Source organism: Sinocyclocheilus grahami, unplaced genomic scaffold (genome assembly GCF_001515645.1).
Source record: "Sinocyclocheilus grahami isolate Dianchi unplaced genomic scaffold, SAMN03320097.WGS_v1.1 scaffold1544.1, whole genome shotgun sequence".
Classification (NCBI taxonomy): domain Eukaryota; kingdom Metazoa; phylum Chordata; class Actinopteri; order Cypriniformes; family Cyprinidae; genus Sinocyclocheilus; species Sinocyclocheilus grahami.
This window is the reverse complement of record NW_015506723.1, coordinates 111,972-126,749: the sequence shown is the minus strand read 5'-3', so window position 1 is coordinate 126,749 and position 14,778 is coordinate 111,972. Positions and strand designations below refer to the sequence as shown.

At 37.0% G+C, this 14,778-nt stretch overlaps 1 protein-coding gene across 1 annotated transcript in view; it reads right to left on the bottom strand.

The window, feature by feature from the left end:
* The window catches only part of LOC107571055 (attractin-like protein 1), a 176,083-nt gene that overhangs the window by 61,838 nt on the left and 99,467 nt on the right, over positions 1–14,778 (bottom strand). The window contains exon 18 of the mRNA XM_016257333.1: positions 8,423–8,501. Coding sequence (XP_016112819.1) covers positions 8,423–8,501 — 79 coding nt within the window. The remainder of the gene's footprint in view (positions 1–8,422; positions 8,502–14,778) is intronic.

Sequence of the window (14,778 nt, the reverse complement as noted above, 5' to 3'; positions counted from 1 at the left end):
GAGACAGAGTGTGCCAACAGTAAAAATAAAGCCAATAAAAGCCACAAGAAATTCAACACAGGCACCCCCACCTGTGCTTAAAAGATCTCTGACACCATTTCGAGGCATTCTCAGGAGAGTCCTTGTCTTGTCCCTGGGAGCAAAAAGCAGAGGGCGAGACTGATGTTGCCGCTTTGAAGATTGATGTTGGTGTTTAAGACGGCTCTGAAAAGCAGACAAGACCTTTGGGCTAATCTAGCCTTAGATGATAAAGACGCTCACCTGCTCGGAGCTGATAGCATGGCACTGCTAGCCAACATTGTAAAGAGCAGCCACCTCTATATGAAGCAATATTGAGACTTCAACATCCTCATTTCAGCTCCCAGAGATGAGCATCTTTTAAGACCTTATATAACTTTGAGTCAAAGTTTTCGTAAATGTGTACGGAGTCAATCACTGCTTTTACAAGTTCCTACAGATGTTTGATAGAGATATTACAGTGTCAATATTAGAGTTGGCTTATATGTGTCTTTTCATGATAGAAACATTACAGGGAGATTTGCATTTTCCCAGAAATTCATCATGAAATTGAACTATAACTGAATAATAATGACATTTAATGTCATGATGTTAGGCTACTGGCGAATTCATGCTAAATGAAATGATATTTACACTATGTAACAGGGCAGATAAAGCCTGGACTCAAAGATAAACAGTGTCAAAGATCATCTCGCTGTTTGCTATTCTGACAATAATAACTCAAATTTGCATTAAACTAAATCTGAATAATCATAATTTTATCACAACTTCTAATTATTTAATAATGAAAATAATTTAAATAAATAAAACCCCTAAATATATGCAAACCACTTTCTGAAGTAAATGAGACTATCTTGTTCAAAATAATTAATTCCTGTAACAGAGAATTATACTAATTACCATAATGTGGCAGAAAGGTCAAATAAACACACCCACTTCAAGCCTCAAAACGACCTGGCATTTCATAAATTAGCATCAAATCATTGTACTCCATGCAAGTGGACAGGGGTTTGGCTGATCGACGTGGAATAAGCCACCATCAAATGATAAAATTAGCCGACATCTGGCTGACAGGGGACGCAGTGTGTTTACAATTGAACAGGCGAGAAGGCAGTTGGGAATTATCCTCATTTGGTGATGGTGCTGGAAGGGGGGCTGCCTTTGTACCGCTCTAGATTCATCCAGAATATACATGTTTAATATGACCAGGCTAAGTATATTTAACAATCACATCACTTGGTGTTCAGTATTTCCATGTTTGTCAAGGCCATTGACAAGCTTGTATTAACCAACGCATGAATTATAGAGTAAAAAAGCATGAAAAAGTGAAATACACAGGGTCTTTTTTGTTTATTTATACATTTATGGCAAGACAACAGCAAAACTTAATGAGGTTAGTTGTCAAAATACGGCTAAATCCCTGTCTGCTGGGGGCAGACCCTATTAGGAGATTCATAGACATCTGTACAAGACGTCTTGTGCATCATCATTAGAATTTCAAAGTGGTTTTGATTGTTTGATCTCATATCCAGAAATTAATGTTAGGAGAGTCATTATCATAAACCCAGTTCTAAATTTGTTTTCCACGCTCTCGGTTATGATCCATAATTAACTATACTGGCGAGTTTACATTATTTTTCCCTTTTCGAATGAGGAATTCGCATGGAATTTCTCCCACTGGGAATTTTAAATGCCAATGCAAAAAAGGTTTTGGGGGGCTCAGAGTGGCTGTTTTTAGGATTCGCCAGACACAAAACATATTTCACCTAACAGCTACTCTATATATTACTTCCATTTGCGTGCCGACAGACTGAGACTGATTAAACCCCTGATCGCAGCTGCAAAGAAATTATATTACATTTGGTGGAATGAAATGAAAATACCCCACCCCCCTTCCTCAATGTTCTGCACTTTGGAAAGAAGGAGGGATGAAATAATGAATTAGGCCCATTTGAGGATATTGACTGATTCCCTGAGTGCTCACGGCGCCGTCCGTCCGTAATCTATCTAAAAAATAATCATTCATGCTCTAAATACATCAGAAAGAGGGGATCATAAGAATTACACCATTCAGCTCCATTGATTTGCATTGTTAATTTCCCACTTGATGGCTTCAGAGAGAGGGAGTGATGAAGGGGCCGCTATGGCGGGTATAAAGTATCCAACACGGCAAATCACAAGATCGCCAGTGTCAGCAATGAGGCTTGACAATGAGGCAACACAATTAAGCAGCAGTGGGGAGCGGAGTGCTGCAGCTCTCCATAAAACTTCTGCGAGATCACAACTTATCAGCCTCCACATAACCATAAAAGCACTGCAGAGATAAAGCCCTCGCTACGAGATCTTTATCAGATGCCACAGCCAGCTAAAAGCAACTTGGGTGTTTACGGATGTGACTGGTGCTGTGTAAGATAGATCCTGCTGGATCTGACATCATCACCGCCTGACACCTGAGCTCTGTTGTGTCGGGCGGAATGTGAAAAATGACTGTGAAGAAGAAAGAGGTTCAGTGGAACTACAGCAGCAACAGCAGGGCCTGGCCGATATGGGACAGACATCATAAATAATGTAGACATATCAGCTAACTAAGATCTGTGTGTGTGTGTGTGTGTGTGTGTGTGTGTGTGTGTGTGTCAATATGGTGGTGTTTGCTAACTAGGGATGTGAAGAATATGCAACAAGGTCCAGAATCACATGGGAAAATACACAATGTGCACACAAACAAAATACTGCTACCATTTTAAAATACTTAACATTATAGCCTCTTTTTTCAGTGTAGGGCATTTGGCCAATTTTTGAAATACAGAGAAGGGCTATGCACAGGGGTGTACATAAGTTTTTCCGCCTGGTTCTCATAAGAGAACCTGGAGATTTGGTTTGGTCCTCACACTGCACATAGTGTGATCCATTAAATACAACTATAAAAAAATTAAGGAAATCGTAGTAATAATATTGTTGCACTTTATTTTTTTTATAAAATAATAAACTAAACAATAAAATGTGATAATACTATTATATTTCAAAATAAAAAAGGAGTATTAAATACAAATACAACTATTTTATAGTAAACTTAAAAATAAAATGCTAATATTTACTTTTCATCATTTTCAAACTTAAAATCAGCAGGCTTTTATTTTGGCGGGTTGCTGGGCACGTAATTCAATGTGCTTCCGGGTTTAGCGCTGCCAACTGCACTGTGCTTTGAAAACGGCAGCAGGTAGCCTAGATTTATTTGATAGAGATATTACAGTGTCAATATTAGAGTTGGCTTATATGTGTCTTTTCATGATAGAAACATTACAGGGAGATTTGCATTTTCCCAGAAATTCATCATGAAATTGAACTATAACTGAATAATAATGACATTTAATGTCATGATGTTAGGCTACTGGCGAATTCATGCTAAATGAAATGATATTTACACTATGTAACAGGGCAGATAAAGCCTGGACTCAAAGATAAACAGTGTCAAAGATCATCTCGCTGTTTGCTATTCTGACAATAATAACTCAAATTTGCATTAAACTAAATCTGAATAATCATAATTTTATCACAACTTCTAATTATTTAATAATGAAAATAATTTAAATAAATAAAACCCCTAAATATATGCAAACCACTTTCTGAAGTAAATGAGACTATCTTGTTCAAAATAATTAATTCCTGTAACAGAGAATTATACTAATTACCATAATGTGGCAGAAAGGTCAAATAAACACACCCACTTCAAGCCTCAAAACGACCTGGCATTTCATAAATTAGCATCAAATCATTGTACTCCATGCAAGTGGACAGGGGTTTGGCTGATCGACGTGGAATAAGCCACCATCAAATGATAAAATTAGCCGACATCTGGCTGACAGGGGACGCAGTGTGTTTACAATTGAACAGGCGAGAAGGCAGTTGGGAATTATCCTCATTTGGTGATGGTGCTGGAAGGGGGGCTGCCTTTGTACCGCTCTAGATTCATCCAGAATATACATGTTTAATATGACCAGGCTAAGTATATTTAACAATCACATCACTTGGTGTTCAGTATTTCCATGTTTGTCAAGGCCATTGACAAGCTTGTATTAACCAACGCATGAATTATAGAGTAAAAAAGCATGAAAAAGTGAAATACACAGGGTCTTTTTTGTTTATTTATACATTTATGGCAAGACAACAGCAAAACTTAATGAGGTTAGTTGTCAAAATACGGCTAAATCCCTGTCTGCTGGGGGCAGACCCTATTAGGAGATTCATAGACATCTGTACAAGACGTCTTGTGCATCATCATTAGAATTTCAAAGTGGTTTTGATTGTTTGATCTCATATCCAGAAATTAATGTTAGGAGAGTCATTATCATAAACCCAGTTCTAAATTTGTTTTCCACGCTCTCGGTTATGATCCATAATTAACTATACTGGCGAGTTTACATTATTTTTCCCTTTTCGAATGAGGAATTCGCATGGAATTTCTCCCACTGGGAATTTTAAATGCCAATGCAAAAAAGGTTTTGGGGGGCTCAGAGTGGCTGTTTTTAGGATTCGCCAGACACAAAACATATTTCACCTAACAGCTACTCTATATATTACTTCCATTTGCGTGCCGACAGACTGAGACTGATTAAACCCCTGATCGCAGCTGCAAAGAAATTATATTACATTTGGTGGAATGAAATGAAAATACCCCACCCCCCTTCCTCAATGTTCTGCACTTTGGAAAGAAGGAGGGATGAAATAATGAATTAGGCCCATTTGAGGATATTGACTGATTCCCTGAGTGCTCACGGCGCCGTCCGTCCGTAATCTATCTAAAAAATAATCATTCATGCTCTAAATACATCAGAAAGAGGGGATCATAAGAATTACACCATTCAGCTCCATTGATTTGCATTGTTAATTTCCCACTTGATGGCTTCAGAGAGAGGGAGTGATGAAGGGGCCGCTATGGTGGGTATAAAGTATCCAACACGGCAAATCACAAGATCGCCAGTGTCAGCAATGAGATGAGGCAATGAGGCAACACAATTAAGCAGCAGTGGGGAGCGGAGTGCTGCAGCTCTCCATAAAACTTCTGCGAGATCACAGCCTCCACGCCTCCACATAACCATAAAAGCACTGCAGAGATAAAGCCCTCGCTACGAGATCTTTATCAGATGCCACAGCCAGCTAAAAGCAACTTGGGTGTTTACGGATGTGACTGGTGCTGTGTAAGATAGATCCTGCTGGATCTGACATCATCACCGCCTGACACCTGAGCTCTGTTGTGTCGGGCGGAATGTGAAAAATGACTGTGAAGAAGAAAGAGGTTCAGTGGAACTACAGCAGCAACCTGGCCGCCTGGCCGATATGGGACAGACATCATAAATAATGTAGACATATCAGCTAACTAAGATCTGTGTGTGTGTGTGTGTGTGTGTGTGTGTGTGTGTGTCAATATGGGGGTGTTTGCTAACTAGGGGTGTGAAGAATATGCAACGAATCACATGGGAAAATACACAATGTGCACACAAACAAAATACTGCTACCATTTTAAAATACTTAACATTATAGCCTCTTTTTTCAGTGTAGGGCATTTGGCCAATTTTTGAAATACAGAGAAGGGCTATGCACAGGGGTGTACATAAGTTTTTCCGCCTGGTTCTCATAAGAGAACCTGGAGATTTGGTTTGGTCCTCACACTGCACATAGTGTGATCCATTAAATACAACTATAAAAAAATTAAGGAAATCGTAGTAATAATATTGTTGCACTTTATTTTTTTTATAAAATAATAAACTAAACAATAAAATGTGATAATACTATTATATTTCAAAATAAAAAAGGAGTATTAAATACAAATACAACTATTTTATAGTAAACTTAAAAATAAAATGCTAATATTTACTTTTCATCATTTTCAAACTTAAAATCAGCAGGCTTTTATTTTGGCGGGTTGCTGGGCACGTAATTCAATGTGCTTCCGGGTTTAGCGCTGCCAACTGCACTGTGCTTTGAAAACGGCAGCAGGTAGCCTAGATTTATTTATCTATTCAGTTTGAATAGAAATCTTATACAGAATTACAGTTTGTCGATCTAAAATGGTAATTGTGAATTAACAGCTGTCAACCATGTCAGTACGCAAATGCGCTGTCAGAACTTATTTACACAGTGCATTTTTTATTTTGGTCACGCATGCGCACCTGCTTACCACTTATGCGCACCCCTGGCTATGCAAACTATAGAATTAAAGACTGGCTATTAAAGACTGGCTTCCTTTTAATTCATTACCTGTAATTTGAATTTAATTGGCCACACCCACAAGAAGTTGACCTGGAATTTACTGAATTCAATTACAATTCAAAGTTAATCAGGCATTATGGGAAATGAAGAGCTTTTCCAAGTTCATAAATTAGTTAAATATAAAAACAGTACCATCTTCTATTAGTGATATTTCAAACAAATCTATCTTTTCTATCTGTAAAGCCTATAAAACCTTCAAATGTCAAAACTTTTTACTTTTACTTGGTCAAGCTGACATTCAAAGTTTGTCTTGACAAACTTTTCTACTTAAAAAAAAAATACACTTAATGCTCTCGTTTGGCCTTTGCATCACATCACCCTGTTTTTATTAAGCACCTTGCACCATAATCCATGCATTTTTAGGCTACGTCCACACGAAGCCAGAGCTTTCCCTATCCAATCTTTTTTTTTTTTAACCTAGTCTCAAGAAATATATGTTCAGTGTTTGTTCATGTTTTTGTTGCTGTTACGTGACGTAGCGGTGTCTGACTAGGGGCGAGACGTGGGCTGATGACGTCCTCGTTTCAGAAAATATACGGATTCGCTGTCCACATGAAAACGCAAGGGCGGCGTTTTCAGATTTATCCACTCTGAGACCCGGTTTAAAAAAATATCTGTTTCGCTCTCCCAAAACGCCGGATCCGTGTGGACGAAACGCCTATACGATACAAAATTGATGCGTATAAAGCTAAATGCGTCTCCATGTGGACGGGGCCTTAAAGTACTCTCAAGTTAAAATTAGCACTTTTAAAACTATTCTCCCCCGCCCCCCCTCTCTCTCTCTCTAAAAAAAAGGACATTTAAAACCCATACGTTTTGTTCCATTCAGTTGTGCTCCATCTAGCTGTCTGAAAGGAAGAATGTGCCCTGTGTGAACGTCCAGCTCAGACCATTGAGTGATGACCTGGAATGAGAGTCACCATGACACAAATCGCTTTCTGAAGTATCGGTCTGCTATATGTATCACCGAAAAACAGCATAACTCATCATAAAAGTAAAAATTAGGTCCTGTTGACATATAGCGGTTACCTAAGTTCAGCTGGTGTAAAATCTTTTGAAGATTTAGATTTTTATTGTATTGTTTTAATGAGCACGGCTGTCATTGCTGAGTACTCAGGTTCTCATGCCAATCAGTACACTACACTCTGAATAGATTCATTATTTACTGTAGCTTTACTTAGCTGATCAAAATGGCTTTTGGAGCGTTGAATGAAGTGTGAAGCTTGTCTTTCATTTGCCCTATACTGTTCCATTATCTAAATGCTCATTCTACAAGTAGATATTTGATGAAAAGGAAAACAGCAACTGTGACAGCCATCGTTAAAAACATTTAACTCCGATAAACCCACAGTTACAGCTCTCGACATGCTTTCAATTAGAGAGGCCTCGATTATTGTATTGATTATAAAACGCTCAATGACAACTATTTGCAAACTCCCATTTGCATTTATGTAGCCACTAAAATGACACACAAAAGAAGGAATAAAAAGAGAGAAAGTGAGAGACGTGAGAGAAGGCGGCATCTGTTGGGGCTTTTAGACAGATATATCACACTAATCCATTGCTTTTACATGAACCCCTGTCAGGGTTAATTGGTATGTGAAGATGGGTAATGAACGGAAATGGCAGTGTTTATTGTTGTGCCTCTCTCATTAAAACAAGGCAGTTTGGCTGGCAGTTACGCACCCATCAGACACCGAGAGGAACATGTTATAAAATGATCAGCTTTACCCGGTGTCCTCCAATCTGAGCATAGTAATGCCGCATGACAGTGAGTTTCATAAACTATAATGAGGTTAAAGTCATAAGACGGTTTACAAAGATCAACCATACCCATGAGCATCATGGGAGGTCACAGATGGTAAAAGCAATAACATCCCAACTAACACAAACCTATAAATTCAATTGCATATGGGCACTCAAACACATTACAGCTAAAGTGTTTCATTTCTGTCTTCCATTGGTCGCACAAACTGAAAGTCCTGCCCCTAACTCGTGGTATTGGTTAAGCCGAAGTATTAAACACTTCAGCTTCACACCTGAAATCATGGGCATCATATAAAGAAACCGCAGGCAATAGCCAATACAAGTATGGACACGTCAATGAGCCCAGGAAGTGCTACTGTTCAGAAGTTACCTCTCTCCTGCGTGATGCCCAGCACGTCTGTTTGACTTTCCAAACCACAGCAGCAACCAGCAGCAGGGACAGGAAACAGCTGGAGACAAGACACATGGACAATCAATAGATCAGTCAATCAAATAAGATTCATGAGTTTGTAATTGCAATTGTGGATAACATTCCTCTAACCTTCGAGGCTGGACTGAGGACAGCTGTTACATATTTGTATTTCAATCATACAATCAATGATAAACAAGTTCATCCAGCATGAAAAAATCAATGCCGTATAGAACTGACTATTACGTCAATCATTTATGCAACACCATCCAGTGCAGTGAAAAACATTCACACATGTTTTTCACAAGCACATCTGCACTCCAACAGGTTTGATTTCCTCTCTCGCACATACAGACTGCTCAATGGCTATTTTGATGCTGTTTGCCTTTCTTTTAGCTCCATACATTTAAGGTGAAAAATGTATAGAGCTAAAAGAAAGGAAAAAGGTATTTGGTAGTCATACACAATCCATTTTGTTTTGTTTTTTTTCCATTGCCAGTTCACGGCCAGCACCAGCAAAGCGACTTACAAATGAGGACAATAGAAGCAATCAAAACTAACAAAAGAGCAACAATATATAAGTGCAAATGACAAGTCTCGGTTAGCCTAACGCAGTACTCGTAGCAAGGTATTTATATATATATATATATATATATATACACACACACACACACACACACACACACACCCACACACAGAAAAACAAGTAGATAGAATAGAAAAAATAGAAACCTAGTGTTAGTTTTCTTTTTTTTATAAAAAAGATAAATAGATAAAGTAGAATTAAAATAGAATAGAAAGTGCTAGAGTTAGAGGGACAAATAAAGATGGAACAGATTTGTTTTTAGTCGTTTCTTGAAGATGGCCAAGGACTCAACTGCTCAGATTGAGTTGGGCATTAACACTGAGTTAATGTCCATTAAATAAAAAAAAAAACAGATATAAGAATAAGAATATCCTTTCAATTTTGACTTCTTTTTTTGTTGTTGCACATTTTACTGAAAATCAGTTTATTTCTATGGGTCATTCTGTAAACTTTGAATGAGTGAGTAACAGTAACCAAAGGAGATGGAGTTTGAATAAGGCTCAATATACTGACATAACATCAGAGGAACAGGGGCATGGGGACAATGTCATCTACCAATCATTCACATTCAAACAGAGCCTTCATTCAGTCAGCATTATTACAAATACATAGCATCAACTCCACAGACACATTGCCTAGAGGAAGAATATTCAATATCAAATTAGACAATCTGAGGCTTTGTGAGGCTCTGCAAAAATATGGGGTGCATAATATAAGTATATGAAGTGTTATACGATCACGAAATTTGAATTTGCACCATGGGAAGGGTTTAAACCCTACTGCATTTGCACACCTTGGGGACATCTTGGGCTCTAACATTCTTTTCTAGTCTCTTTGCTTAAGCATCATATATTAAGGGGCCAAGCTCATTACATCTGAAGCTGTTCAAATGCTAAAATTAGCAGTGGACTAATCAGAGTGTAGTTGAGGTAATGCAAGAGCTTGAAACTGCCTTTTCAACCATTTAATCCACCATATTTCAAAACCAAATCAGCACAAGTCAGAGGTCCTTTATTAAATCGATTAATGATGAGGGCAATTAATTCTTAACGAGCTGGATAATGGTTCTAATGGGTGGAGAATGAGGCCCAATAATGCCAGAGCACTTTCACAGAGAAAGTTATAAAAGCACATTCTTTTAAGTGGTATGACAAAAGTCCTGATTGCTGCCATATTGAATGAAACCGAGGCTGTGAAAGATAGACAGTCTGTTCAATGGGTCGCAGTGTTTTTCTGGGTTGTAGCCATTCAGTGGATGTTTCACCTGGGAATGGAAGCGATTTGTACCTACAGATTTGTGCTGCCTTTGTACCGACCAACACCAGCAGATGCTGACAGGGGTAACACACTGATCAGACAAAACCAGACAAACGTGTCTATTGCTGTTTGTTGGCGTCTGTCAGTGCAGTGTGAATTGGCCTTTAAAGGGACAACTCTGTACCTTATCTACCCCTAAAAAAACACACACATTACTACCTTAGAGTAGTACCCTTAAGGTACTACAGTAAACCTCGTAAATAAGGTGCAAAGTTGTGTCTCTGAGGGTACTGATCCAGTGATTGTATATTTTAGTTAGTAATGTTTTACAATAGTCATATAACTTTTGCACATTTTTTCACTGAGATATTTTTAATGTCCCACTCTTAAAAAAAATAAAAAAAAAATATATATATACTACCCCTAAAAAAACACACACATTACTACCTTAGAGTAGTACCCTTAAGGTACTACAGTAAACCTCGTAAATAAGGTGCAAAGTTGTGTCTCTGAGGGTACTGATCCAGTGATTGTATATTTTAGTTAGTAATGTTTTACAATAGTCATATAACTTTTGCACATTTTTTCACTGAGATATTTTTAATGTCCCACTCTTAAAAAAAATAAAAAAAATAATATATATATATATATATATATATATATATATATATATATATACACACACACACTTTTTATGTATTAATTTGACTAATACTTACAAATAAGGAGAAAAATTACACACGGCAAATTAAATAATAACAATATGACAATAATAAAAATAGTAATTTAAAAAAATAATAACAAAATGACAAATAAATAAATTATTCATCGTGTATGTGTAGTCACTTTTAGCGTGTTTTAGCGTGTGATCTGTTTGTAGTATTGATCTTTGTAGCAACAAGAGTCTGAGGGATGAATGAGAAGAGCCAATCAACCGAAGCCGCCTGAGAAAGCAAACAGCCCACAAGAATTACACAATCAATACGAACAACCAGACAACCTGAGCTGAGGATATAAACATGCACAACATCACAGCCACTTCCTGTATCTATTTGTCATCCTGCCCAGTTCTGCTTATGCTTATGAGTCACAATAATGCATAATCTTGTATTCACTCACTCTAGTAGGTACAAAGGACAAAAGCCTCATTACCCTCAAATCACAAGTGGGAGAGAGCGAGCTTTAGTCAGTTACACAAGTCAAATGAATTGCCTCTAGTCGCCATCCAGTAAAGCACAGGCATTCAGGACGTTAATAACATTATCGTTGATATGAGCGCGCTCACTCAACACTTCAGCCCCACAGACGACTTCTGTCCTGATGGAAGAAAGGAGGAGAAAAAAAGAGAGGTGGATGATTGTTAATCAACATAGAGAGAGAGAGTGTGTGTAATTGGGCTAAACCAAACTGCGGTGTCACCAATTAGCTGGAGGAGTGGGTGAAAGGCTTAAGCGCTCTTTAATTGTTACTGTTTTTCTTGCTCACTTAGTAAAGCTCCAAGAAAGCAGAGATGGCAAAAAAAAAAAAAAAATCACTCTTCAAAGAAAGCATATTCAAAAGGACTTTTCGAAGCTAATGAGGGACTACATCGTAACACCAATCTTTTCAAACTACAGACTTTGCTCTAAGTACACATCAGTTGCCATTGTTTATTATTTTAATGGGCTTTATATTTTTGAATACTTTTTCTGCCTAAGCTGTGCAATGTGTCTCTTTGTTTAGAAAGACAAAAATATTTGAATGGATTGAAATACATTTTTTTTTAAAAACCCTCTGGGATGAGCATGACAGACAGCACAGTTTACAGTCTGATTAAAAAGCTCATCAACTTTATCAAAGCCAGATGTATCAGAAAGAGATAAATATCCATCTAGTTGCTTGAAGCTTGCAGCACACAGTCTCTCAGGAGGGTGTTTTGAAATTTTAGGAAGATTTTGAGAATCACACTTCTAATTAAGATTACGTTAAGAGCTGGAGGTAATATGCTAATCAAATGCATGAATCAGATGGTGAAAAAAGGAAAATCTCACTGGTTAACTTTAATATAATAAGTTTATTCTTTCACTAAGATATACTGTAATGCTGTCTTTCATTAAACTGCTGCAGTGATGGCGTATTTTTGTAGGCCAACAGGGAAGTCAGCAACACCCAATGGCACAAAAAGTCAGTAGTTTTCCTATTGGCGTTTGGAAACAAAAAATTATGAATTTTACATATTTTGTTTAACATGATAATCGTCACAAATGAACACAACTTTTATTAATTTTGAAGCCTAAATACAATTGCCAGAAGTAAAAAGATAAAAGCTAAAGTTATAAAGGCTATAAACAAAGTACACCAGAATTTGAGCAAACTATTCTAACAGAGTCAAGTCAAGTCAAGTCACCTTTATTTATATAGCGCTTTTAACAATACAGATTGTGTCAAAGCAACTGAACAGCATTAATTAGGAAAATAGTGTGTCAATAATGCAAAGTGTGAGTATGAACACAATAAAACTGTAAAAGCAAACGAGTGAATCTTTTTGCTCTGTGTGATGATGTTGACAATGTCTTTGACAATCTCTGTAGTCCCATTTAGCCACTTGTTAACAACTGACTTTTTGTAAGACACTCAAATGCTTAAATAAATGAGTGGGGTATTACATATGTATTTTACATACTATAATATAATATGAAAATATATTGAGCTTGTGCTCACCACTGACCTTTTTTCAGGAATTTAACCAAAAACCCAGTCAAAAAAAAAACAAAAAAAAAAAACCTTAGACTTTGGGAAAATGGCACTAAAGTTCAAAAATGCTAACTTATTTCCTGGTTTTAGGACTCAATCTTGCAGCACTCTAAAAAATGTCACTTTAAGTCTGACTTACATCTTACAAAACTTTTTTGACGCAACACAAACATGGTGCCACTCAAGGATAAACATTCACATTTAAGCAAATCAAATGTATCAATCAGTCAAGATTACATCAAACATTAATCAGAGTTTTTCAGCAAATGTTTGTAGAGACAGATGTGTAAAATGATCCTCTCTTGAATACTAGTAGAAGATCCTTGTTTATCCACATTAAAAATGTGCTTGCTAGGAAACTCCTCTGTTGATAAACAGAAACTGCTCAGCGAGCAATGAAATGCCGTATGCGATATCAAGTGGGACTATCCCACATCCGACTTTGAATGGAACAAATTGTGAATGCAGAATGAAACTGATATGTAATATAATGGGCTCTAATCTCTGCAAGAAGTTTACCAGGCCCACTTGTGTTCAGCTAGAGAAGTGTTTGTTTACCTATTTAGTGTGTCTAGTATATCCATCATCAGGTTAGGGAGTCAGAGTTACACGGTTACTGTGACATTCAGGCACAGAAAATGTTTCAAAGGAAAAAAAAAATACTGAGGGGAATACAAAGGTGTAAGAAATGAAACACGAACAATCTGAAAGGTATGTTATTGGGTAACCTCACTTACTTTTGCAGCAGTACTTGACCACTGTTTAGAACTGTTCTATAATATATGAATATAAATATTCAGTTAAATCAATGCACACACTAGACTTTACGAATACTTAGGACCATGTGATATTTCAGATTTTCTTTTTTAATAAATCTGCATAAATGTCAACAATTCTGTGTTTTTCTGTCAATATGGGGTGCTGTGTGTACATTAATGAGGAAAAAAAATTAACTTAAATGATTTTAGCAAATGGCTGCAATATAACAAAGAGTGAAAAATTTAAGGGGGTCTGAATACTTTCCGTACCCACTGTATATATATACTTTACTATATAAAATATATATAGTGATAGTGTAAGTAATGTTTATTTAACAAAGAAAATGATTGGGACATGAGTTTACATTTGTAAAAAAAAAAAAAGAAACTTGAAGACTGCCTCCTCATTTAAAAAAAACCTTTGGTTAAAGAGGTCTCTTTGGTCTCTTTAACTGTTTGCTATATAAATAAAGGTGACTTGACAAAATAATAATACAATTTAATATTCAGTGAAGACGATTAGACTTTGATGGGGGGCGGTAAGAAACCTGGATAATGGGTAGGGGGGCACTGGCCCTAAAAATGTTGAGAACCACTGCTTTAGGGGGTCTGCACATGGCTGTGGCACATTCTCCACACGATGCCAACTCACACCAGGAGCATTGCAGAAGTGAAGCAACTAGATTCACAAAACCACAACATTTGCCTGTCTGACATAGTTTTTCTTAATGTTTTGTGTTTTTCCCCCTTCGATTTTTGGGGTTCTACCATGGGTTAGTTGGCTAAATGGTTAAACACAAATTGTCCAGTTTAATTGTATTTATTGTTATATTTATTGCTAAGTCCTGCTTTGTTGTGCTGTAGCCTACAGACAAGTAAATACACTTAAAAGTTCAGTTATGAATGACAAGGATAAAAGACTCTAGATTGTTAAAAGCGCTATATAAATAAAGGTGACTTGACTTGACTCTAGCTGTGTTTTA